The 27,630-nt window shown below is 33.3% G+C and overlaps 1 protein-coding gene across 1 annotated transcript; it reads left to right on the top strand.

Annotated features, from left to right (window-relative positions):
- The first annotated feature begins 8,757 nt into the window (after positions 1-8,757).
- On the top strand, positions 8,758-26,767 carry LOC145833966 (pleckstrin homology domain-containing family H member 2-like). The gene is made up of 26 exons (XM_082941254.1): positions 8,758-8,956; positions 10,477-10,560; positions 10,896-11,009; positions 11,893-11,976; positions 12,478-12,559; positions 13,020-13,096; positions 13,546-14,028; positions 14,187-14,265; positions 14,465-14,523; positions 16,326-16,367; positions 16,506-16,761; positions 17,768-18,105; positions 19,201-19,387; positions 19,713-19,879; positions 20,734-20,916; positions 21,429-21,659; positions 22,580-22,771; positions 22,968-23,065; positions 23,306-23,483; positions 24,063-24,209; positions 24,644-24,796; positions 25,011-25,195; positions 25,459-25,588; positions 25,718-25,804; positions 26,019-26,150; positions 26,554-26,767. The coding sequence occupies exons 1-26, from the start codon at positions 8,825-8,827 to the stop codon at positions 26,626-26,628; spliced, it is 3,975 nt and encodes a 1,324-aa protein (XP_082797380.1). The 5' UTR covers positions 8,758-8,824; the 3' UTR covers positions 26,629-26,767.
- Positions 26,768-27,630: the final 863 nt, after the last annotated feature.

Raw genomic sequence — 27,630 nt, 5'->3', positions numbered from 1 at the left:
AAGGTAATTTACGCATTATTTTGTTTTCTATAAGCTTAAGCAAGAACTGAGGTAGTAAATTGCAAAAAACACAATTTTGAAGCCGAAAGGAAGTCCGGCTGGCGAATGAGAAGCTCATCAAATAAAACGATTTAAAACTTTTGTTTAAAGATCGGGTTGTTTAAAAATTAAGTTTGAAGACAAAGCGTAAAAATCGATATGATGTCCAAGCAAGTAAAAATGCAATCAAAAACAACTTAAAGCAAGCAAGAACGCCGGATTCAAGACTGCACTAAAGCAAGAGTTGAGGCAGAAGAAGGTCAAAAACGTCAGTTTGAAGCTCAAAGCTGCCGAAGCTCTTTCTGCTCACGAAGCCCGACTGACGGAAGCTTATAAGGCCAAATACAAAGATCTCGAGTTGAAGATGACCACGATCCTAAACTCCTTGTTAGGTCTGTGAAGAAAATGAAAAAGAGAATTCTGATGAGAGTGAAGTAGATAGTTGTGAAGAAGATTTAGCAATTTTCCACCAGGGAACAAACAAACCAACAGTCGGCTCACCGCTTGGAGATCGACGCTGTCGAGTAAAACAAAAAAAGTCAGATTAAATTACTAGAGAAGAAGATGAGGAAGTCTCGGAGATCAAATCCACATAAATCTAAAAGTTGTATACTGCTTTCTAAAACAACGTTCTCCAACTTAACGTCTCCGCCCTCAGGGATCGAGTCTCTGCTCAGGAAGATGCTCTGCAAACCTCCAGGAGGAAAATAAAGAGCAAGCTGATCGCTGACCAACAGCTGGAAGTCGAAGAAGCACAGCAAGCTCTTGAAGACACGAGCAAAATCCGCGTCAAACTTCTGGAAAAGGTCAAAGATGCCGAAAAACAGAAAGGTTGAAAAAGTCTGCTAAAAAATGGTGAAATAGAAAACAATGCATAGAATGACTCATGAGATCGATGTTCTCGAATCAAATAACGAGCGTCAAATGAGCTTCCTCAAAAAGAAGGTCGAGGAATATGAATATTGTTTTGTAAGGACCTGAGGGGTACAAAATGAAGGGGAGTTTAGTAGAAGGCCGGGGAAGAAAGATCACGTGACGCTGATCTTAAGAAGTCCCAAATTGGAAAAACAGAATGGTGAACTGGAAACGTACAATGCGAACCTGACAAAGTAACTGGAGATGTTGAAGTTTGTTTTTCAACAAAATGATGCCGAAAAAACAGCTTAAAAAGTCTTCAGCTGAAACCAGCAGAATGGTACTCAAGAAGAGATTACCAGATAATAAATAAAGTCGTAAAGTGCTGGAAAGAGAGTTGATCATGACGAAGCTTTAGAAAGACTGCGTTGAAGGGAACTGATTCCTGCGAAAAGTTTGTGGAAGATGAAAAAGGCTTAATATCTGAGAAGTCTGTCAAAGAAATGGTAAAGTAGAAGTGAAAAAAGAAAAAAGTAAATCAAAACTTGGAGATCGGTGCTTCCGAATCCAATAACTAGCGTCAAATGAGCTTCCTCGAGAAGAAGGTTGAGAAAGGTCTCATCCGAAAACTCCCAGCAGTAAGCTTTAAATTTCGAAACATTCAAATTTTAAGCATCTGAAATAACAGCTACAGAAAAAAACTTCACCAATGCTTAGATCATAAGCCATGAAGCAGTTTGTCTCTTGGAGAAAAACGTATTTAATTTAAATCACGAGAATATAAAGAGCTTATTAGAAGTTAAAATGGCTTTTAAGCGTTATTCTAATGATTACTTAAAGAATCAAGTGTAGTTTAGAAGATTGAAGTCTATAGGGTCATTTATTTATAAAAAAGTTTTTGCACAAATTGAGCAGAGATTTCCAGCAAAAATATAATTATATCGAAAGTTTGTTAAATAAATATAAGTTCTTTGCTATAAAGATAAAGTTATTTATCAGAAAAAAATTATACTACATAATATTATGCTATTTCTTTACATCTGTTGAAACTTGTAACTGTTTTTCAAAGCTGACAACCTAGTATTGTTTGTTTATTTAGTAGAGTCATCTACCTTCTGTCTTCTCTGTTCAACATGCTTATAAGACGTAAAAGCTTTAAAACTTATTTTTTTCAAAAAGCTTACAAGCTTTATATAAAAAAGCTTCATTAGTAAAGAACCCTATAAGAATTAGTAGAAAGTAAGGTAAAAACGGTGAAAACTTGCTTTATAGTAATAAAACAATCGTTCAACTGTTTATGAATAAAAAAGGTTGAATAAAAATTCAATGTAGAAGGTTTTAAACAAAAAAATAATAAAGAGTTTAAGTAAGACTCACTAACTTATAGTAAGACAATTACTAGCTTACATGAATTTGTCAATACGTAATAAGTTAGTCTGAATATAGAGAAACTATTTGTAAAAACAGTGGTTTTGCATAAAACTAGAAGTAAAATAAAACAAGTGTTAAAGAAAACTAGTCTTGTTTATTATCATACTAAATACAAAACATAAAGATAAACTTTAGTTTAAAAATTTAAAAACTTTATTATGACGTAATATTAAATTTTACTTATCTAGACTGAAGTTTAATTTGTACTGAACTACTCTAAATCTAAACTAAACTCTAACTAAAAATAAGATATACTGTTTAATCAACTTAAATCAGGGGTCGGCTGAATTGATAAGTAATGGACCAATTATCCTTGAAGAAGTTGATCACTGGCCGCAATGTATAGAAAAACGAAATCCGCGAGTCGCAGTATTTTGAATAAATAAAAATATTCAGCAAAAATTACTATTTTAAACCAAAAATCTGATAAAATAAACTATAATAGAGCAGCTATAATTTTTTTTTTTCAGGATCTTTATTGTGAAACATTGCCAGAAGAAACTTGTTTAAAAGTATCTTTTATTCAAAAGATACATTGACGGGCCGCAGTTTGCCAAATCTTGCTCTAAACTAAACAGAACTCAAATTAAGATTATTAATTAATGTACAGAAGTCGGCAGCCTTAAATGAGTTAGAGGCCAGATCTACAAAAAAAAATTCTTTGCGGGGCATATCAAAAGATAAACTTCTTCACGGTCAAAAGCTTTTTTGAAAATTCTAAACTGAAAATAAAAAGATGTTGTACAACAGTAGCTGTGTAACAAAAAAAAAACTTGAACCTAAATGTTTTTTCGTACACCGGGTCCTTAGACCAAACTATTTGAGCGCGTTTTTTTATTGTCCAATAAACAATAAATAAAAAGGAGCAAAGTTTGTAAATAAAGCAAAATGATTGTATTTTTTATATAAAAAATCTAAAAAATTCTTGTGCATTAAGTTTATATAAGATAGAAAGAAGGTCGCAGGCCACAAGTTTTTGCTTGGCGAGTCACAATTTACCGACCCCCGGCCTCGTCTATTACACACTACAAGTAAAATAGTAAAATTACTGAAGTAAAATAGTTTATTCTTTAATTATATCAAACGTAAAAAGTTATATTTATACAAAAGTTTGATCATACTAATTCGTTCATCACACTACAAGCTTTCGGAAGACTGAGACCCGGGTTTCGTTGTTATTGAAACTCGTCAGTAAGCCGCAAGAACTTTTTATGTTAGCTCATGTTTTAACAATTAATAATTATCTGTGACGTATTTAGTAGTATCTGAATTAACTCCAGTGGTTAGAAAACTACTATTCTGGAAAGATATTCTGAACGTTTTAATTCCAAAAATAAAAAATGAAAAGCTGTAATTTAATCACTTTAAAATTTACTACATAAAATAATTACTCAGTATTTTGTGAAAATAACTTTCAGTCTGATATCACAACCGTACGTGCAGTATTACAAGATTAATTACCTATGGTAACAAATCATACTTTGATCATTTTTAATTTAAAGTAATAATAAACTATGCTTCTTCATTTATTACAACGTCAAATAACTAGAAGTGAAAACTTTTTATTATTATTAAACTGAAATCGGGTCTTTAATAACACACAGTTTTAAATAGAAAAACACAATAGTGTCTTAGAACTAAACATTGAACATAGCGCTTATTCAACACAAAAAAAAGTTTATAAAATATAAATCTTCACCATTATCTTGATTTTCATCATTAATTTAATCTTGATGGTCAACATGATCTTCACTATCTTCACTGTCAGATTTCACATACCCAGCGGGTCTTCTTAACGTTATTTTTCGTCTATATTTGTCTTCAAGAACGAAATTGACAACATGTGCAGACGGAGATGTGTTTTCCAAATATTCGCCATTCCAGCATATTACTACTCCAATAGTTTTCCAATCAGGCACCCTTGCTTTATATAGCTGATTATTTGCCTTTGCCGTCTCACCTATCTGTGCTCTGAGCGCCTGATCGAACAAGTTCAGTTTGGTAGAAACCAATCTGTGTCGAGTTAAGATCGCCACTTCATAGCCATCCACCAAAGTTTTGGCCTCTGCAACATCTGGTCTCATAGGAGCTCCTCTGAATTTTATCATTTCTTTTAAACTGTTAGACTTTACGAACACAAACTGTTGAGAAGACACGGTCTAGCTTAAATTATTATAGTATAGCTTTTCAATAAAATGCTAAAAACTGTTTATCTAAATAATAGTTTTATAATACAGAAGTAAATAAAATTTCAACACTTTGTAGGAAATGGTTTTATATAATAACAATAAAGCTATTCAGGATTAATGGTAATCTTTTATGTAAAATTTTAAATTAAAGTACAGATGTGAATAAATTTTCAACGTTGTACTAGTATTCACTAAAATACATAAACTGACGACAGAGTTTTATTTACCATTTAAGAAACGATTGAAAATCTATCTGTAATGGTTCACTTAAAAAACATATTAAGTATCAGAGATATAAAAAAAAATATTTCAAAATATTTAGTACAGAGTAACTAGTAGAGTTTCTTTTCAAAATTGAAAACTAGTTTAAAGTTATGTTAGTGTAAATTATGATGTCTGTCTTAAGTAGAATATTTAATTTTTTTTTTCATTATTACCTTATTACTGTAAATCAAAATCAGTTGCAAATACTAAACTTGTATTATAATGGTAAAAGTTTGTTACTTTGCTACTAAATTAGTTTCATTAATACTTGTTGCCGAATAAAAATCAACTCTAGTTTTTAATTAAAATTACTTGTATTTTTAAATCTCAGCTTTTGTGGTCAAATTATAAAAAGCTAATTAAAGGTTCTAATAGCAAATATACGTGTATATGTTTGTAGTAAAGTATTTTATTAGATTAAAGTTTTAAGCAGTGTGTTCATAGTCATTGTGGAAACTTAAGCAACAATATTTTGAAGTTGGTTTATACAATACTTGTGACCACCCTGAATACTTATATTATCGGTAAATATAAATACTTAAAATCTATAGTAAAATAGGCTTAGTAACACATCTTCTTTTCCCGATGTAAAAACTTTAAATAACATTTTTCATATAGCTTATTTTTCTACTGAAACTATGGGGTAGCTGTCATATTTACACGAGCGTACAAAATTGAACGAGAGCACAAACTTGCACGAAGATACTTTTGCTTGAAGACACTTTTGCACGAGGGGATAAAATTGCACGAAGATACTTTTGCACTAAGGGTCATTTTTGCACGAGCAGACAATTTTGCAAGATTGATTTTTATTTTTTATTTTTGTATCAATTTTCATAAAAAGAAAATTTTTGTTACCACTATTACCCCTAACCTTTACGCTCGGTCGGTAGCTTTTTTTCTTTTTAATTAATTTATTTTTGTTCATTAATTTTTTTCGTAATAATTTTTATTAGTTATTTTTTTATTTGTTTTTATTATCACTGTTACCCCTAACCCTTACCCTCGGTCAGTAACTTATTTTCTGTTAATTTATCTTTTAGTTTTTTTTTGTTTTTTTACATATATATTTTCAATTTTTTCACTCTCGTGCAAAAATTACCTTCCGTCCAAAATTGACCCTTGGTGCAAAATTTTTATTGTGAAATTTTCTGTGCTCGTGTAATTTAGTCCCCTCATGCAAATTTGTCTTTGTGCGAAAGTATCTTCGTGCAATTTAGTCCGCTCGTGCAATTTAGTAACCTCGTGCAATTTTGTCTTCGAGCAATTTTGACCCGTTCCCGAAATTATGATTGTAGAGTTTAGAATACCAGTTGAGCTTACTATTTGCTCAATGGTTAAATGGAAGTCAAGAGCAACTTTAAATAACAGTAAAATGATTGAGTTTTTCTTTAAGTTGATTTGATTCTAAATTACGTTAGATTTATCGAAAACGATAAAGAAATTGACGCTTTTCACTCAAGTTTTTACAACAACCATTATATCTTAATATTTATGTAAATGTTATGATTCAGCTCAAAAATATCTATTCTTGTACTTAAACAGGATTGAGCGGGACTTAAATAAGCGAGGTTCTAGCAAAACTTTAGTATAATAAAAGTAAATTTTACTTTAGTATAATCTAAAGGGGCACGTTCAAAATCCATCCGCGATTAAAATCCACCCGTGTTCAAAATCCTCCAAGTTAAATTCGAGAACCGCTTGCCGATCGAGGGTAAGGGTTCGGGGTAACAGTGATTGTAAAAATAAATTAAAAATAAATAAAAAAAACGCAAAAAATATATTACATAAACTATTAAATAAGGAAAAAAATAGTGGGTGGATTTTGATCGGGTGGATTTTAAACGCGGGTGGATTTTGCTAGTATACCGTTAAGTTTTTTAGACCTATTATAAAAAGTAAAAGTTTTTGCTGTTTTTAAGCTATTTCTATTATATGAAAGTTCAAGTTTAAAACTTGTACTATTCCAACTCAGTTTTAAGCAATGCTTTTAAAGGAACTACTTAATACTTGTTTACATATAAAACATACAAAATCTAAAGTTAAATTTGTTAAAATCAAATAAAACAGCAATAAAGTATAAGTAATTTAATAAAAAAATTGAGGTTTATTGCTAAATGAAAATTAAGATTTTGTGTAACTTGATTTGTAAGTATTGTGGCTATCTTCAGCAAAGCTTGGATTTTTTCCATTCAATAGCGCTCAAAATATTTGGTCCTAGGAAGTTGTGTACAAAGGAACCTTTCGGTTATCGAGTCGTACACCACTTGGATACAGTTTAACGTCATTGTCCATGACAAATAGACAATAAGCACTATACCATTGCTTCTGAAATGGGGTTCCGCGAAGCCTTTCAAAACTTAAAAATTTATGTAAAAATTATTTACATTTGATGTAAAATTAAAATTAGGGGCTCCGCGGAAAAGTTGAACTTTGGAAAAGGGTTCGTCCACTAGAAAAAGGTTCAGAAGCACTGCACTAGACTGTACTATATGTGACAACTGTTACCTACTTCTTTGGTTGTCACATAAGCTGTTCTTGATGGTAGTTCCGTGCGGTCTAGTGAACTTAAGTATAAGCTTCTTTTTTTATACTATAGTAAATAAGAAATTTAAAAGGTATATTTATCTAAATACTGTAGTGATGATTAGCCACAAAAAAATACTATTGGTTTCAGATTCAAGTTATTTAAATTGTGTCTTTTGGTGCTTTACAAACATTTCAAAAAATTAAATCTAAATAACAGAATAACAAAAACTGTGACAAAAAAAATGTATTTATCCAACTCGATTGCTAATATTTTTATAAACTTTATCCGTTGCGCCAGTAAAAATCAATTACAAACTAAAAAACAATACGTACAAAAGTTCAAAATAAAAGTTGAGAATTTAAAATAATTTTTACAACCGTTAGTGGGCGCCGCGCAACAACGAAACTTGGCAGCTATATTGTGTTGTGTGTAGCTCTCGCATACTAGATAGTTATCGCAAGCTGCACGAGCGGGCAGCGAAGCGTTTAGCGACTTATTTGAAAGCAACTTACTGACTCCCAGCACTGTTGCGCTTGTAATAAGAAAAAAGTTGCTGACTTTTTTTTCGCATGAGCTTAAAGGCGGATTTGGCTGCGGTTAGCTTCGGGGATGTTGGCTTGGTTATAATGCTTTGTGAACGCAGAATTTGTATTTAGTTTTTAGTTTTTCCAGGAAGGTTTTTGCAGGCTAATTGCTCGACCAACGGGCAGTTGAAGCTTGTTTTTTGTTTGCTTCGTTTTTGTTTTTCAAACAAGTTAGGTTTGTTACTGTAAGTAATTGGTTGAGTTTTTATGGTTACAAATTAATTTTTTTTCGAAGCAAATTATACTTTACAAGTTTTGTTTATATTTTTTCCTATTAGTTAATAAACATCTTCAGTTTATAAGTTTTAGCATACTTAACTGCGCTTGTGTTTAGCAGCTGCAAAATTTTATTCTCTAAGTCTAAACGTTTAAAAAAAAAATCGTTATTCAAAAACTAAGCGTACAATCAATTAAAGAAATCTTAGCACAACTTAAATTAGTTTATTGCTGATGATACCAAAAATTTGTATACATTTTGCTTGTCACACAATTTTGTATGTAAAGCAAATAAATTTTGTCTGCTTCTTTCGATTACGCCTTATTTATTTTTACTGTCTTTGACATTTCGAGGTTTATTGACATTAGTGTTTGTTTAAATACACAAGCTGGTTTTGCTAGCATTAAGCAGCAAAAGCAACAACTTAACTTGAGCTTTGGCATATGAAAAGAGCCCAATAAAGTTATTTTATTAGTGCGGAACAATAAAAGTTTTAACTTTACTGCCCATTGTCTAACGCACGTAAAAAGGATGAGTTGTAAAGCAATAAAAAATTATATTTATTCTGAACTAAGTCTAATAAATCGGTTTCGCATTATCGTAAAATCCACGCAAAAAGTTTTACAGTTAATTTTTTTTCAGGTCTGTTTAAAGTTCATTTTAACGTTCGAGTGTTACGTCACATAAGGAATTTTGACAGCTGATCGCCGGAAGCATGGAGGAGTCGCGTCACAATGACGGCGATGACGTCACCATCGACTGGCAGACAAAGTTCAACGAAGCGAACGAAAAACTGATCCTGTTTCACAAAAGGGCGGCCTCGGCTCGGAAGAAGATCAACTCGCAGGTTGAATTTTGTTTGAGAATTTTTCTTCTAAAATGTTTACTTATTGGTAGCATTTTTAGTTTGGTTAGTACCGTTAAAAGATACGAAAATGTTGGAAGTTAATCGCTGTTTTAAAAATATCTGCAAAATCTTTATGTTCTTTTTTGAATAAAAGATATATAAATAAACAAATTTAATGCAATTGTTTGTTAAAAGCTACGACTACAAAAATAAAACTACTGTATAAAAAAAAGTTACAAGTTAATGTTTCAAAAACTTAACAACAACTATTATATCCAAGTTTCTTGGTTGAAAAATGTCTAAGAACACTAAATCCATTATTTCATTAAATTTATCGGCAAGAGATAATCAGAAGGTACATAACGAGTATATCATGTTTTATTTTTGTTTATACTTGTCTTCTTTCCGGTTTCGCTGTTTTTCTTCTTTTAATTGCTTAGGTTATTTAAAAACTTGCCTCTAATGATATTTTGAAGAAATTAGTTTAATGATTTTTATCTAAATTACAAATCGAACTTAAACATACATCTTGTTTTAATTAACTTAGTTACTTTTTAAAAATTTTAAAATGTATAACTAATTAATTCAATTTCAGCAAAGTCAAGCAAATATACTTTCATGAATTTAAGTAACCGTTTGGTTTTTAATTTACTCTAATTTGATCTGCTGAAATTATAAGTTGTATAAAATTGAACTTTGACCTTAAAGCTTTTAAATTTCAGTTTACCCAAAACCAACTTGTCAGTTATAAAAAAAACTTGAAGTTCAACAAATTATTTAATGTAAATTAAACTTGTAACATTTTTCGTATTAAAAATAAACAACAAGACATTAAATGTACACATTACTACTCCTTTAAATGTACACATTTAACTATTATAGATTTAAAACTTGTCTAATAGCTTGGGAACAGATTCTAGTCCACCATATTAGATTTAAGCTTAAACTTCCTTTTAAGCGACTAATTTTACTGCCCATTTACACATTACGGCCAAAGTTAAATTTAATGATCTTAATTAAAGTCGCCTTGTAACAACGCAAAGTCGTTAGTAACAAGTCAGCTAACACCGGTTGCAACATCGTGCTTACTCAACCGTGACGCCACTCTTTGATCTTGCAACTCTCTCCTATTTGCAATCACCTTATCGTAATTCTCACATAATGAAACCTCGTAATTCGCCTCATTCGATTCCCTGCCATTAGCGCTTGGTGCACTTGCCTAATTAAGCCTAATGACTGGATATTAAAGAAAAACTTATTAAGCTGTGCTTATCTCGAGTCGGGCTAATGCAATTATTGGTTTCTCTAAACACACGGTGTTCGATTAATTATCTTCACAATTTTGAATTTGTAACAAAAGGTAATTATGCCCTTAAATTAGATAAAAATGGTTTGATTTATGAAAAAAATAATTTAAATTTACAAAAATCCTAAACTCAATACCATGTTCGACTTTTAAAATTGTAAAATTAAAGTTATAATTTTAAGAAATCATCAAACCATAAATAATTTTAATTCAGATCGAAAAACTGAAGTTGACGCTGAAAGAAGCTGGAGAGAAGGCGCTGAAATGCGAGGAAAGAGCGATGACAGCGGAAAAGGAGGTAAAATCGAATCAGCAGCAGCTGTTCTTTTGTATAAGCTGATAACAGCTCTGATAAAACGCTGATAAAATTTGTCACGAGTAACATTTGTTGATTGTTATTAATCTGTGTCTGAGCCGTTATTTAAATACTCTGTTTTTGAAATATTCTTTTCGATTTCAACTTATCTCAGTAAAAACTCAAGTTTTAACCGGCATGGTTAATCATTTCCAATTACCCACGGCTCATTTTAAAATCGTTAAACGAAAGTTAAAATTCCATGCACTGACTTTTTGCCGGTTCGAAACACTTGTTGTAAATGAAACTTGTTTTTTAAACGTAACTCCACAAAACAGCTCGCCACACTGAAGGCGGCGCCGCACAGGAAGTCAGATGACAAGACACTGGAGGAGAAGTGCGAGCAGCTACAAAAGAAAAACTCGCAACTCGAACAAAAGCTCAAAGTTGAAGTGAGTCTGGTTTTATGTATTGTGACGTCATTGTACAGTGTGTGGGATAATTGGTAAGTAAAGAGGCTTGAGAACTTTATTGCTGTTTATTGCTGTTCTAAGCAATTGGTCGTTTAATACGTGGTATTTGTTTATTAAGTGATGATTTGTATAAATTGGTTAATCAAAATTATGCTTCTAGTAATATTACAAACAGCTGTTTGCTTGTGTTTTGTTTAGTCAGCAAATTGTTTTTTATTTGTCCAAATTACTTTTTTTCGTTGAATATATTTTATAACTCTATAGTATAGTTCAGATGGCCTAGGAGGGTCATTATTTAATTAAAGTTGTGTTTATTTTTATGTTATGAAACAAATAATGTTAAAAAAAGTTTTTAAAATAAAACAGCTTTATGTAAATATTGTAGCCATTATTGTATTGAACTATACAAACTATTAAATTCAAATTACAAAAAAAAAACAGAAATTAATCAATTTTTGTCACAACAACCTTTTTTATTACAAAACTAATTTGAAATAAATTAAAACATCTTTATTTGCACAACATTTTGGCTATTTACCTTTACCGTAGCTTAAAACAAACAACTTTAATTGGCGACAACAAATAATGAACATTATTAAATTAATTTTACTAGCTCCCTGAAAAACCGCGACGCTTAAATAAACAACATCTTATACATCAAACGTTAATTGGAAGCTTTATTGATTAGCTAATTGCTTTTTATTTTTGCAAATCGCCAAGCGAAAAGCCCACGCTACTTTTTTAGTTCGCAAAGCCTGAGAAAGTTTTCGCTTGCGGGATAAGCAGAAATTCAAGATGAGTTTATTAGGCTTAATTACGGTGTGTTTTTTGTTATGCCCTCATCGCAACTACTTGTTTTCAGCTGAACGCCAGGAAGAGGGACCAGGCCGCTCTCAGGGAGAAGACGATGCAGATCAAGGCGTGGGTGATGAAGACGCTGAAAGTGGTGAGAAAAAAAATTTTGATCTTTCATAACTTAATGTGGCGAATTTAGTTCAATGTGTTTTGATTGAAAGTGGTTGGTTTGTATATGAGAAAATGATAACAAAGATTAAACAACTGTTTAAAAAAAGCTAGATAAAAAGTGGGTGTTTGATTGGTAAGTATGATGATTAAATAACTGCATTTTAACTAACTAGATTGAAAGTGGTAGGTTCTATTCTTTATGTGTAAATAAAAAGAAAAACTAAACGCTTTTAAATACAAGTAGTTCAATACTAGGAGTTCTTATAACTGTTTGGTAACAATATTGTTCGTTTATATAAACTAATGTAAAAAGTTAAAAAACTGCGTCGGTAATGGTAAATCTAAGTTACTATATGTATTTATAAAATGTGTGCTTTTAAAAAAATGCTATTGCATCTTTATTTTAACTTTTAACCAATAGATTATAAAACAATATGTTTTTTTAAAGTTTGGTTTTTCAAAATTAATTATTTTTTACCAGGATGCCGAAGAACGAAAAAAACTGAAAACAGTGAAAAAGAAGCTTGAAAAGAAAGTGGAAAGTTTAAAAAGAGAGCTACAAGGTTTGTTGTAGTAATTAAATTTATATTAAAATAACACGAAAAGAGTTTCAACAAAGTTCAATGTCTACTTGTATTGTTGTCAGACTGCTAAAAATAATTTAAAAAAGTTCAAAACAAAAACAGAAATATATTTATATATTTGAGTTTATGCATTTAAAGTAATATAAACACAGTAAAAAAAATTAATATTAAAAACAAATTGTTTGACTAATCAAACGCAAGTTTTAAACTTCCTGTACTTTTTTAACAAGCAAAGCGTTCTTATTTCAATTGTAAAAAGTTTTTTTAGTTAAAAAATGGTTTTGTTACGTCACAAGCGGAATCGAACCAACAAGCTGTGAAAACCGTTTTTCTAACAAATAAAACCTGCAATATCTGTTTTCGATATTTGTTAAAGATACTTTTTTTTTATTCTAATATATAAAAAACATTACAATAAAAAAACAAAAATGAAACACAGACGCCCAGCAGAAGGAACGGAGGAGCAAGATGAACTCCAACGTCTCGGCCGCCTGCTCAACCGGCTCCATTAGAAAGGTGCAATAATCATACATATATATATATATACATACGTATAATCATCATACATTTGTGTGTGGAATGTAATCTCGCACCGCATGAATAATTGCAACTTATCCCGAGCATTTCGCAAAGTTCCACCCTCCACACACACAACAAAAAGCTACGCAGCTAATTAGGCGGTTTCCAAACAGCGCGTTGAAAACACGCATATTTTTTTTGTGCTGTTTGCGATGGTTTACGCCGTTTCAGAACTTTTTAAGATGCTCCCAATAAAGTTTATAATCCGAAAAAGAGTATCGTACAGCTGCTGATAAAAAATTGTCAATCTTTGAGTTAACTTATAAGATAACGCTCACCAAGTTTAATTAACTTAATACTTTGATTAAAACTCTCAAAAAATAAGCCTCGTTTTATTAAAAAATTACAAAACACTTCACACCATTTCACACTATTTCTTCAACCAGGCCGTGGAAGAGAAGCTGATGGAGTTCAACGACTTCTGCGACAACGAGGTCCACTTCACCCCCGACGATCCTACGCAGTCTCCGATGGAGGTTGAGGAGGATCACAAAGAGGAGGAGGAGGAGAAAGTCAAGGTGAAGTTCGACAGCAACCCAGATGTTAAAGTTTACGCCTCGCCGTCCGTCGCCGTTCCCGACAACCACCCGACCGGAAAATCGAGGTACCTGCGGTCGTCGGCGCGCAAGCGGCTGCAGAGCCTGGTGGACCAGCAGTGTGGCGATGAGGGCGGGGCGGACTTCGGAAGGTCCTGCCCCGTGCTCGTCGACACAAAGAAGGAGAAGTCGCAGTTGGGAGGAGTGGAGGAATTGGGAGAAAGGAGCGTCGGAGTGGATTTCTCCCACTCCCTGCCCGCATCCTCTTTCAGAAAGGCTCAGCGGAGGAACCTGAGGCCTCCGACGCCTCCCCTCCATCAGCACGCTGTTTGGGTAAGAAAACTCTTTATTATCCGTTAAAAATTTAAATTAGAAAAAAACTTTTTGTTAAAAAAATAAAGATTTTTAGCCGCATTTAATGAGAATTTTTTTAGCAAAAAGTTTAAAAAGATGTTGCGTTTTTGTGAAACATTTGTTTTTAAATTATACAGGAAACTAAAATATATAACATGGCAAAGTCCGGCTTCCAGTTTTCTTCGAACGCACTGGGAAGGACTATACCGAGCAAACGTGAGTTTTTTGTAAACTTAAGTTTGTAATACAAATAGTAGTATAGTTTGTACATAAACAAGTACCTATTACATTATTAATTTGTTAGCAAACAGTTTCCTAGTACAAACGTGAAAAAGTAAGAAACTGTTGTTTCAAAATTAAAATCAAACTCTCAGTAGAAAAGACTTATATATGCAGATAAATATTTTTGTAACAGATGTTGTATCGATTTGTGAAGACTACAAGCCCGGAGAATACGCCGATATTATTCACCGGGTACGTTTTTATTTAAATAAAAAATATTGTAATTTATTTTTTACGATTATTACAAAAGTCATTACATATATCATTTATAAAGATAAAGACTAACGAGTACACTGCTTAAGCTAATTTTAAACTAGATTTTATTTCACAGAGCTAAACATTAAAGTCTGTGTAAAGCTAATGTTTATTAAAATTTATAGTTTAATTGCTTTTTTTTTTGTGTTTTGAATGTCTTAACATCACTTAAAAAGCAATTATATACTAATTTATACAAATATAGGTGTCTGAGATAATCAGTTTGTTATAAGGTCATAAAGGGCGTTTTATATATATTAAAACATTAATAAAACTTTTAAGGTAAATTGCACTATAAAACTATTAATATACTTACAAAATATATCTTTTTAGCGATTTACATTTGTTTTGTTTAACTAAAAAACTAAAACTTTAGACAAATACAAACTGTAAGTGATATACAAGTTATACTTTTTTTGTACAAACTTTCTGTGTATATACTTATAGTTCAGTTAAACAAATTTATTAAATTTAAAATACAAGCTTTTGAAAGCTGTAAACTAAAAATTGATTTTTAGCTAATGTTTATGTAAAATAAGTTGTTTGTTCTATTTCACAACTCCGAGCCGTGGCACGAAACAACATGTGTTTTAATTCAAAAACAAATACGCCGTAAAGTTTTCATTTCTTTCAAACTGAATCAACAACCAAATTAAATCCACAAATTTTGTTTGCACAGGTTGACACAAAACTTTTATTAGTTAACACTTCGCACGAACCACCAATAACAAGTTATTTGCTCAGCAAAGCGTTTTGAAGGCGTATTTACAAAAAGCCTTAACACGGGCCGTGAAGCATTTCACACAAGGTTTTGTCTGCTCTCCATGAATTAATTCACTTTGAACGAGCTCCTTTTTCGCACAGCCTTTGTTTTTACAGGGTTTCGGCAGATAATCCGAAGCTGTCTCTTTGCTAATACCCGCGGGTGCGAATATCAAAGGGAAGCTGCAGGGGCGTGAGACAGTTTTTAGTTAAAACAAAAGACGAGGCGCAATTAAAGGCGCGAAAAACGTCGAGTTGAAAACAAATACTGTCAAAACAAACTGCAGCGATGCTTTTAAACTTTTTATTTTAATAGCTATTACAAATAGCCGTCGTGTCGGTAAGCGTGATTTAACGAGCGCACTTTCTTTCAACGGTAATTTGGCAAGTGTCAAAAAAATTGCACTGTTCACACATTTAGCTATAACAAGCCTACACTTGACCCCTCATATTGAAACGTTTTCCTCTTTTTATTTGTCAACACATTTTACGAGCTAGATCGCGGCGATAAACACGCAAGAAGCGAGGTGACACAAAGGCAGATAAGATCTCCACCCGATCGAAAAGTAAAAACAAATGTTGCAGGCGAAATTAAATCTTGCTCGAGCAAAAGCCGGGGCAATTTCAAACTGCAAGGATATTGCTTTTTCGATAAGGCTGACAAATTACCGAGCAATTTGAGCGGCGAAAAAATAATTCCCCGCTTCAAACAGCCGCTTTCAAGTTTTTTTGCTGCATGCAACTTGCACTTGATACACGAGATTTCAGAGCAGATAGAGACGGGTTGCTAGGGCGTGTTGTCAGGGGGGCGAACCCTAGTGACCCGTGCACTTTCGCTGTTTTTATTCTGAAGCCTAATTGATGGCTTTCTTTTGAACTTTTTTTTTTCATTTGTATTTGTGCAGGGTAAACAGAAACGCAAACTAGACGGTGAATAATATAAAAAGTCGATTTTAATGTTTTTTATATATTTTCAGGCCAAACCGCTCACAGTGCCGGTGTACGCCAAGCTAAAAGGGGTGAGTTTCATTTTAATATGTCTATAATTTATAACATTTATATTACCTTTACTTTTATATATTACTGTCCCATTTTTAACTGGTCTGTTTGGTAACATCGGATGATTTTATATATATATTTTTTTTTAAATATCATAGAGGGCCCAGCAGATTCGAAAAGATCCGCTAACGGCGCCCTCCTCCGATTCATCCGATGACGAAACGACCGTTACTCCTTTATTACGTCACAACCGGCCGTTCGTCAAGCGGCAACCCTCGTCTAACCAACCCCCTGTGACGAAAGCGATGACGTCGTTGGAAATGGCCGCCGCAATCGCTGGCTGCTCGCTACAGCAAAACCAAGCAGCCAATCAGAAGACGAGCAGCCCGATGACCAGCCGCGCCATAAAGCGAGGTTTGTAGAATAGTTTAACTTTAAAATTTTAAAGTTTAATTAAATTTGCTTCGTCCTATTGCTCGCAATAAGTAAAAATTTCCTGATGAAAACCGCGTCGATCGGCCGAACCAGCGGCAGATCACGAGCGAGGCGGTAATCGTTACCATGACAACAAACATCGTCGTTTCCTGTCTGCCACCGAGTAGCTTTGGTGAGCGGGGAGGCGCTCGTTCCGTGGAAAACAACAAAAGCAAACGGAAGAAGTGGCGGCCGCAATTACCAGAGCAGCATTTACCCTTGGGCCACGCAATTTATGTTATTGCTAATTTTTTCAGATGTTGTTATTACCTGGCTACCGACAATTCGGCAGCTCTTTTGTGTTGCAGCAAAAGTTTCTCTTCAGCAGCAGCAGCAGAGCCGGTTGAAAGAGAGCAGCCAGCACACGTGTGTGCACTCAAGCGCGACGACCACTCTCTCATTCTTTTCTCCTCCGATGTCGCCGATTTTCGTTGCTGCTTGCTCGAAAACAAGGCGGCTGACATCAAAAGGCGCCGCTTGAGCCTCCGTTGACCACCTCAGAGGGCTGATGTCATTTCTGAGCGGAACAACTTCTGGTTTCATGTGATTTTCTGTGTTTGCTTAATTTTTTTCGATTGTTTTGAACTTTTATTTTTGCGGCTCGATTGCCAATTAAGCTTTTTAAGTGCTAAAAGTTTTACCGTTCGTAAGTGTTTTTGTTTCCACGCTTTACCTTAACTTGCGGTTTATTTAAGTTTAAACGTGTGTTTTGTTGCTCGATTTTTTTATTAAAACAGGAACACGGTGTTATTGTGCGAGTTTGTAAACAAAATTATGCGGCATTCACGTACCGCTGCGAAGCAATAATAATTTTTTTTCACGTAACTTGGTCACGATCTCGTGTGGCTGAAATAAATTCTCACAAACAAAAATCTAAATTATAAAACTCATATTACATCACCGTCTTTCGACCGGTGCTGTGACGTAACGATAACCATCATTGCAGCCAGCTCCCACCAGTCGATGACGTCAGTGGAGAGCGATTACGCGATCCCGCCCGACGCCTACGGCAGCCTCTCCTCCTCCTCCAGCCTCCTCGCCCTGCCGCAAGCTCCCCTCCTCACCCAGGACGAGCCGGAGTACAAGCTTCTGAAGACGTCGTCGGGGGAAACCCCCATCGCTGCTCACCGGAGCGTGACGACTTCGAGTGCGAAGTGCGGTGAGGCGAAACGAAATGCGAGCGCAAAGTGCGGGTACCTGAAGAAGCTGTCGGGGAAGTCCCGGCAGTGGAAGAAGCGGTGGTTCGTGCTGCAGCGGGGAAGGATGACCTTCTACAAGACATCGGTTGGTTTTTTGGTTTTATTTTTAACTCTATTTGCAAGAGAAATCTTCAGTTATTTGAATAATAAATTATATCAGTTTAAAAATTAAAAGTACAGTATACTACCGCTTAAGTACGCACTTTTTTTGGTACGCATCACGCCTTAAGTACGCACTTATCCAGAAAGACAAAGTAAAGGATGTTATACTAGAACTTCAAGAAATTCCAGTTTTTTTGCCTAAATTTTCAATCATCAAGTTTTTCCAGATTATTTTATGTTTCCAGGTAGAATGGCCAACCTGCTGAGTTAGCCTGATACTTTCACAACTTTTAAACTAGGGTGAGTAATCCTGAGTAGGCCAAGTGGCCTGAGATTGAGACAGTCCTGTTATTAAATGTTAATAAACTAAACACTTATGTAGTGGTTGCAGAAAGTTGAAAAGAATAATGATATTTGAGCTGTAATGCTATAAAATAAATAAATCTAGATGACAAAGTTAAAAAAACCTACATATACAAAATAGTTAAGTCATAATTTAATTTAAATGTACATACATTGATGTTTTGAAAACATTTGGTAAACACAAAGTAGTTTGGTACTTTCCCTCTAACAAAACAAAATGTAGCTTAATATTTTTTTTTAAATCATTGACTGACATTGACTTTCTATATTAAATGTATGTATTAATTATGTAGAAGCTTTTGATAGAAAAAATAAATCATTTTAAAATCTATTAAAAAAATTTGAAAATTAGAATTATGTTTTAAATCTTATTTAAAATAAATGACTTGTTTATTTAGCTTAATTATTTGGTGGCTAGTTGTAAGAAAGAAAACAAACAACTAAATTTCATATTATACTATATCGTCAAAAAGTACGCACAACCCGTGCTAAGTACGCACTTTTTGGTCGGGTTCAATTTGCGTACTTAAGCGGTAGTGTACTGTATTGAAAAGTCAAGTTTGTTAAAATTACCAACCGAGACTAAAAACATGTCAAAACTAAAAAACTTAGAAATTAAGTGGCACTTACCGTAAGGAAAACTTTTGTGATTGTCAAGAAGCCATTGTACTTTTTACCACATACTTCTAACCTGCTTCCCCTTTCCACCAAACAGAGCGAGGCTTCGTGCTCATCGGGCGGCCACCAAGTGTTCAATGTGGAAAGCGGCCACACCGTCACCATCAGCAAGTCGGTGTCGGCCGACAGCTGCGTGGTGTCGTTTCAAACTTGCAGTGAAAATGGCACCAAGACCTACTATCTGGCCGCTTCCAGTCCCAATCAGGCCGGCGAGTGGGCGAAAAGTAAGTACTAGTTTGCCTCTTTTTTTGTGTGTTTTGTTGAGAACCTCTTGAAGTAACCTTAAGTGTCGTTTTGCTAGTTTATATTTAGTTGAATTTCTTTTCAGTACAGATGTTCTATTGAAGTAGTTAAGTTGAGTAGTTTTATCTTTTTAAATGAAAAAGTTTACTGTTAATAAAATCTTTTCAACTTTTTAATTATTAACATGTTGTTTAACGAAAAAAGAAATATTACAACTAATTAATTCGTTAAAAAAAACTAACATTAATTTTCTCACTAAGCGACTAAAAATTCTTATATTTTGACTTATTAAACTTCTGCTAACAGGTCTGAAAACAGCCGTCAGCTTTGGTTCGTCCGCAACTTCGGGACACCCCGGCAAGTCGGCCAGCTACGAGGCCACCGTCTTCCAGGAAAAGTCTCCTCCACTGAAAGTCAGCGTGAGCCTGCACCAGCACTGGGTCGTCGTCAACTGCCAGTACCCGGGCATGCTCGTGAGTTTTACGTTTGGGGATTTTTTTTTTCGACCAGTGCTTGGGCGGTAAACCAAAACTGCGTTGGTTTTTGCTGACTTTTCCCAGCACGAGTAAAATTAAAAGTTATAAAACAAAGATAAATTATTTCATCCGCCTGACATATATATTAAAAGCAGCCACTTCGGGTTTAATATAAACTTTACAAAATACGTGTAGTTACTTGCGGGCTTGTCTCATATACTGCTCGTACACGAAAAATCCATGTAATTGCAATACAGCAGCGATGTAGTTTACCGTGTAACCTGCAAGCTTGCTTTGTTGTCGGTTTATTTGGATGAAATTATCTTTTAATTGCTTTCGGCCTTTTCGTTTTCGCATGTTCCTGCAACTTTTCTGCACACAAAGGTGTTTGTTTTCAATCATAATCAAATTAAGATTAGACAACTTTTTTTTCTCGAACTTAACCCGATGAACTTTTTCGGTGAACTGCTAACCTCGAATTAGTATAAAGTATGACGGCATTTGTTATCAGTGAACACTTTAAATGGTAAAAAATTAATATAAAACTTATGCCATATATTGTAGGTGAACTTTTAAAAGTTTAATTCAGGTTATTATACTTCTTTTTAATTTGCAGCAATAAAATTGTTCTACTTAACAATTAAAAGAATTAGCGTATTATTTTCATTTCATTAAGAAAAGTGATAACTTTAGGTTTATAAGATTCAAAAAACTTTAATAACTATTTAATTACGATATTTCTTAAAAACGTGAGAAATTTCACACAAATTTCACGAAACCACACACAGCCACATAAAAAGTAATAAAAATAAATCAAACAATAGACAAACTCAAATAAAATCGTTTCTCAGGAGGAAAAGCTGCAGCGGGTAAGCCTTAAATTGTACGCTTTCAACCAGCAACCAGCAGTTAGCGAGGAGAGTTGCAATGAGGGCATACCAAGTTGCGATGAGGGCAACTTTGTGCAGTTCGTCCACGTCGGAACCAGCAAGTCACACCAAGTTCTATTTTGTTTCAACCACAAACAAGACAAGGTGAGTTGTAACTTTCTCGTTGAAAGTCGCTTGTAATGTAACCGTTTTTATAGAGCAAAAGCATAAAAGCTGCGCCTTTTTAATTAGCTGCTGGCAGGTGAACAAAGCAAGTTTGAAGTTTAATTTAGTTTTTTTATAACTTTTTCTCAGCACCTGCCTTCATAGTTACGTCATAAGAACTTTTCGTGTTTACGAGCTTTTTGTTTGTCGCCGCCCTCAGCCTTTATTGCTTCCGGAGCGCAAATTTAAATTTGACAACCCGTTTGCTCTTGTGCATAAAATTTGCTGCTTTTAAAGCTCGCGACTAAAGGTTATTTGTTATTTTTAAAGAGCTGTTGTACTTTATAGGCGTAACTTCGTTTAAAGGTCAGTTCTTTTAACTTTTATTATGCGACCATTTGTTTCAACTAAAACTAATTGATACAGGCCCTTATAAAAATGCATTGCTGCGTGTAATACTTTCAGTCAAATGTTTTAATAACAAAATATACTAAAACTTGTTTAACTCAAAGGTCAAGTTTCTCGAGGAAATGCAATCGCGGGAAGCCATCGTTCTTTCCGACTTCGACAAGTCGGCGCTGCAGCTAATCAGCGAAGCCGACTCGAAACCAACAGCCAATCAGGACAGGAGTTTATGGCTGCGATGGCCAGCTATGGTGCACTCTACCGAAAGCGATTGTTCCAAGCACTTGAGCACTTCGAGCAGCCAGGATTCGAAGCTGGAAACGAAAAAAGTCGTGAGCGTGAGTTTAGTTTTGATACTTGTATTACAAAGTTGGCAAAACGCAAATTTTGTTATGGGCAATCGATCACTCGTAGTGAGTTTTTGTTTGTTTTAAGTTGAAACTTTACGGTCAAGTAGTTAAAGCAACTCTTTACAACAAGTATGGTTTGTAATGTTGTAGATGTCTAATACGTCACTTTTTGGTTTAAGTGTTAAGTGTTAATATCCGGTTGCGTAATGTTTTGAATGACAGTTGTTTATATGTGGATAGAGTACTTTAACTTATTAGGTAAGAAAAAAAATCTCTTTCAAAACAAAATATTTTTTGATAAACCAAATGTAATAAAAAACGTTCAGATAGTTAAAAATCAAATGCCAACATCCGTTGGTTTAAAGAGCCGTTTGCAGCATTTAAAGCTGCCAAAAAACGTTTGTTAGAATTCGTTAGCAAGCAGGCTGAACTTTTGCTTAAAAAAACATAAACAGTTTGCAATGAAAACAGTTCAGGTTATTGATGGTCCTTTGCGCGCCTTTCGAGTGCTTTCTGCATGAAAACAAGAGCAATGTAAGTTTAAAAACTCTCAGAACGCGATTTTGTTTGCACAAAAGTTTTCGGTTAAGTTAACAATATAAACAAGCTCCGTGGCAGCTTGGTTTTTGTTCAAACAAAACTGGCTGCCAACTTTTGTTTTCACAGTCACTTTTGTCATATGACACGGCGCCTGTAGTACGGAGCCCACAGGAAGTTTATGGGGTTCAGTGATGAAAAATCCGTTGCAGTTGCTTTGCTTCCTGTGATGATAAATCGTAGCGTTTTAATCGCAATTATAATAAAATCTAATTCGCACACTGAACAATTTTGTCGAGAATATTTTTAATGGAACAAATACAAGTAGATGTTGTTAATACGCACAAACAAATGTGCAACTTTTTTTTCAGGGCGTGCAGAAGTTCGTAACACACGAACTCGATCAGAGCAACATCGACTTTCACATCGCTCTCGTGCACTCTGTCGCCACCACGTGTTTGAAATTTCCGCACGCGCAAAACGAGCTCTTCGCCCAACTGTTCAGGTTTACCAACCGCCAGGAAAGCGACCAGAAGCTGTACAGGAGTTCCCCGTACTTACAGGTGAGCATTGTTTTAACTTATAAGTTAAAAAACATCACAAGACAGTTTTGATCAATTAATCAACCGTCTGTACCACTTGACCAAGTTTTAAAAGAAACTTTAAAAAATCAAAATAAGAATTTGTTTTAAAGTTTGTGTGTACAGTGCATACATTTATATACTTTTTGATTTTAAATTACTTTTTTTTTTCATTTAGGCGTGGAAACTTCTAGCACTGCTCATATCTGTTTTCGAGCCGAATATTTTACTGAAAAAGCTTTTGAAACTACATTACAACTTCCATGCGGACTCAAAGTAAGTTAAGCAAATGCTTGCGTTTATTCATCCAAATGTCTATTTTAAGCATTAATACAAGCATTGTACATACTTTAATTTTAGTTTTTATAACTTAAAAACGTTTGCACTAAAATTTTGAATACACTACTAACATATAAACAAACTGTTATACAAAGTTTGCTTGAAAATAAAAAAACGCTTATTTAAACAACTTTATTCAAATTTGTAGTATAAACTTATTACTATGACGTCACACAGGAGCCAGGTGGGCCAGTACGCCATCTACTGCCAGCGCGCTTCGGACCGCTTCCTGATTGCCGGTCCTCGATCCTGTGCTCCCTCCCGATCGGAGGCGAGGTCCATCCTTCTCAGCAACCCCTTCAACCACTCACTCCCCCTCAGCCTCCCCGTCCACTTTGCCGACTCATCCTACAAGGTTCGTTGATTTTTATGAAAAGAGTTTTGTCGTAAGACAATTAATTACTGTTTAGCAAAGTACTTTTGTCAGTTTTCAAGGTTGGATGTGGCAATTTTTTTTAGCTGTTTATATTTTACTGTTGAAGTGTTTTTTGTTGAAGAATTGTTATTAAACATATTTCTTTGAGAATTTAAAAATAAAGTTTTTATCACTTTACTAAATCACTTTACTAAAAGAAACTACTGGTTTTCTTTAATAAAATAAATGCTTCAAGTTTATCCAAAGCCAAAATTATAATTTTGCTGAGGAAAGAAATAATTTACTTTTATAACAGTAAACTTTAAAAGCTTATATCATTACAAGTTAAAAATTCCAAGTTTTTAAAGGTTTGTATTTCTTATAGTGTTCATAAACTAACCGATTATATTTGTCTTTGATTCCAGATTCAGTTTAAACTCTGTTTTTTAAAAAGCTTTAATTTTGAATATAAGCATACGATCATCATATTAAATCTAACATTGCAGTCTCACAGTTACAACATTTTAATTACATAACTCTTCTTTTCATCAACAACAACACTTTATTTTTTACTTTCAGGTAATCGGCTTCCACGGATCAACTACGATAAGTGAGCTGATCGGCTCCATATCGGATCAGTGCGGATTTCTCAGCCACACTTCATTCTCACTGTTCGTCAACGAACCCGGATGCAAACTGCAGCACTACATTCATCCCCACGTAAAGGTAGTGAACTTTAAAAAATATTGTCTTTGTAACGTTTTTTAACTGATGCTCTCTACAGTAAAATAGTCTTTTAAACTTAACAATATCGTAGAGTTTCAGTTAAAGTCATCCAAGAGTTTAAATTTTTTTTTGATTGTATAAAGTTATATACTCTTTACTTAACACCTAGTTTAAACAAAGGTAATAAGATTCGTAAAATACTAGAGTATTTTATAGTTTTTGCTACCGTTAAAAATGTGTACACATTTTAAGCTTCTTTTTTTACCTGTTTAATTTTTTTAACATCCTTAAAAATATCTAGCTGTTACTTTAAAGACGTCTTCGCGTTATACAAGTCTTAGAATATCAGAAAGAGTTTCTTACACAGGCAGTGTAATTATTTTACTATATTGACAGAATTAAAAACAAATGAATAAAACTTATACATAACACAGGTGTGCGATGTGATGTCGGCGTGGGAAAACATTGCCACCCACCGGATAGCCGAAGCGACCACTCAGCCCAAGTTCATGTTTCGCAGGCGTCTCTGCTTCAGAGCACACAGGCCGCTGGAAACCAGCTTCGAAAAACTGCTCATAGTTTACCAGGTATTTTAAGTAACTTAGTTATTGTGTCATGGATAAAACTTTTAATTGTATTCTTGGTGCATGACTAAATAACCGAAAGTTTTTTTGTACACCAGGTCATTGGACTAAAACTTTTTCTTTTGTTCAATAAACTTATATATTATTAACAAAATTTTTGGCAGCTTGAGTTAATATAATTGCTTATAAACACGTTAACGAGTATTATATTTTACAGATTGGCGAAAAAATTGCAAAAGACAGATTTCCAATAACGAGAGACCTGGCCATCGAGGTCACTGCGCTGACAGCCCAAATTGTGCTCGGTCCGTGCAAGAGCAAGTCGTCGCAGGGTTTGAATGACGTCATAAACAGAATATTCCCGGCCCGGTATCGCGACACCAAGGGAAAATCTTGCTCAAAGTTAGTTCTATTTAATAACTAGTAAGTAACTAGTTATATTATTCAATGTTTAGTTTGTAGGTTTCACATGTAAACATACAAGTTAATTATTTACTAAATACATATAATGTAGAGTGTATTTGTTTAAGAAAAACCGTAAAATTGACATTTAATGATTTGATAGATAAGTTTAAAAAACTGAGACTATTTTATCAAATAGTGGGAAGTTATTTTAAAAAATATTTAGAAAAAAACAGTGCTGTAATAGTGAAAAATAAATACAGGCAACAACGAGAAAAGGTAGAAGAAAAGTGGGCGAACCTCAAGCAAACTTCCAGGGCCGAATGCGTGAGGACTTTTCTCAACGTGGTGAGAAAGTGGCCTCTGTGCGATGCTACTTTCTATGCTGCTAAAGTAAGTTGTAGTGTTTTAAGTTCATCATTTTGCAGCACTTTTTTATGATTCATTGCTGAAAGTTTGGTTTTTGTACTAAGTTATATCCAGCGTTTTTTCTATTACTAACAAAGTTAATTTTATATCCAGATCGAAACAAATGGTAAAAGCAAAGGTGACTCTGTCTGGCTCGCTGTCGAAGAAAGCTGTCTTAATATTTTGCATCACAAGACTATGGTTAGTTGCAAAATAGAAGTACATAAATAGGATATCAAAACAGATATTTAAAGCTAGGTTTTACTTTTTGAAAATTAAAAAAACGTTGGTTATTTTTATTACTGTACGTTTTAAGTTTTCAAATTAAAATAACTTTGTTTAATATAAAATTTATAGCTTTGTATACTACAGTCTTACTACTTTTATTTCTACTGAGTAAACTAATTATCGATAGCAAACGATAGAAAAAATAAATTACGACCAAATGGTGACATTCGGAGGTTGTAGAAAATGTCTGATGGTCGTTCTCACTCAGCTTGATTCTGGAAACGTCAGAAAAGTTTTGTTCAACATGCCAAAAATACAAGTCAGTGCTAAATTAAGTTGTACTGTGCTGCTAGATATATTTATATGTTTTCAATTTGAGTTTATTAGGTGAACTAAGAAAAATATGGTTTGTGAAAAGTAAAACTAAAACTTTAATTTCAAACTCATAAAGTTTAGATTTTCTTAAAGTATTTCTAAAACTAATGATCAAAGCAAAGTAATTTCAACTTACTTTAAACTTAACACTGTTTTTTTTTAACTTTGATAAAGTTTAAAAAACAAAAAACTTATTCATCATCAATAACGATATAAAGCAGTTGTAGCAAAGTTACTTAAACTGAGTTATTGCAACAGCCTTTGAAAGTGTTTTTGATATAATAACAAAATTTAAATCATTAGTTTTTAAACTACAAGAAATTACAAGAATACTAAATTTTTTGCAGATTTTCTCCATTCTCAAGCTAATAGTCGATTACATGAACACAAGTGTTAAAAAGCAAGAAAAAATCAACGAATAACATCTTAAACTTTTTGCAATATATATATCGTTTTTTATACTGTATTTATTAACTGTACTGCATTTTATTAACTGTTTTTTTTATTCGTAAACGTAATGTTGTTATTCAGTGAATAAAATTCTCAATAAAGGATATATTTTCCAAAGACTCCTTTTTTTGCTAAATTAAAGTTTAAGTATTTGTTAAAAAACTTGTAAACACTAATCAAAAAATATTCTAATGTTCAAAATTTTTACATAATTGGAAATTTTATTTGTTATAACGCACTTATACTGTATGTTGCAATAAGAGCTTTTATTATTAATAATAAACAGACCGTTTATCTGAAACAAAGCTTGTAAACACTTATGCGTTAAAATAGATCAATTTCATAACATTTACAAATGTATACTGTATTGCAATATAGAATTGCAGATGTTATAAATATAGTTAAATTTTGGTAATGGTGAATCTAAAATAGTGGTTAGTATTCATCAGCGTGTTTTTTACTAACAATCAAAAAACTACAGTCTTTAAATTGACTTTTTTTTTAGCTTCTCGCTTGATTTTATGTTAAGTAGCTCTTTAGATGGGTTCAAAACTTTATTCAAAAGTTTTTTCTTTAAACCAAGTCTTTTAAATTTTTGAACAGCTCTTTCTTTGTTGGACAAGCTATATTGTTTCACACTCAAGTAGTATTTAAAACATTTCGAGATTTTCTGATATAGTATATAGTCATCAAGCTGCTGACTAAAATAAGTTCGTTCGATCACAAAAGTTCAAATTAAAACAAAAGACATAGTGCATAATGTACGAAAATGCAAATAGTTGTTTTAAAAAACCTATTAAAATTAAAGTTTTTTTTTACAGTTTAGCGTTGTTGCTAGAATTGAGTACATTTTAGATTCCATTTGGTTTATTTAACTTTTTGAAATCTTTTGTTCACCGTTAAATTAAATATATTAGATTAGTAAACAATTGTAATCTTCAATATATAAAATATCATAGTTCATATGCACCAGA

This window comes from Thalia democratica, chromosome 4 (assembly GCF_965202585.1).
Source record: "Thalia democratica chromosome 4, ktThaDemo2.hap1.1, whole genome shotgun sequence".
In the NCBI taxonomy this organism is placed as follows: domain Eukaryota; kingdom Metazoa; phylum Chordata; class Thaliacea; order Salpida; family Salpidae; genus Thalia; species Thalia democratica.
Note: the sequence above shows the minus strand (reverse complement) of the source record. Positions and strands in the feature narration are given on the sequence as shown.

Bases quoted from the DNA above. Each gene is read 5' to 3' on its own strand.
- LOC145833966 (XM_082941254.1), top strand. From the start codon at position 8,825: ATGGAGGAGTCGCGTCACAATGACGGCGATGACGTCACCATCGACTGG. The intron at 20,917-21,428 runs GTGAGTTGTAAC...TTTAACTCAAAG, and splicing joins TCAACCACAAACAAGACAAG to GTCAAGTTTCTCGAGGAAAT. The intron at 24,797-25,010 runs GTATTTTAAGTA...TATATTTTACAG, and splicing joins AACTGCTCATAGTTTACCAG to ATTGGCGAAAAAATTGCAAA.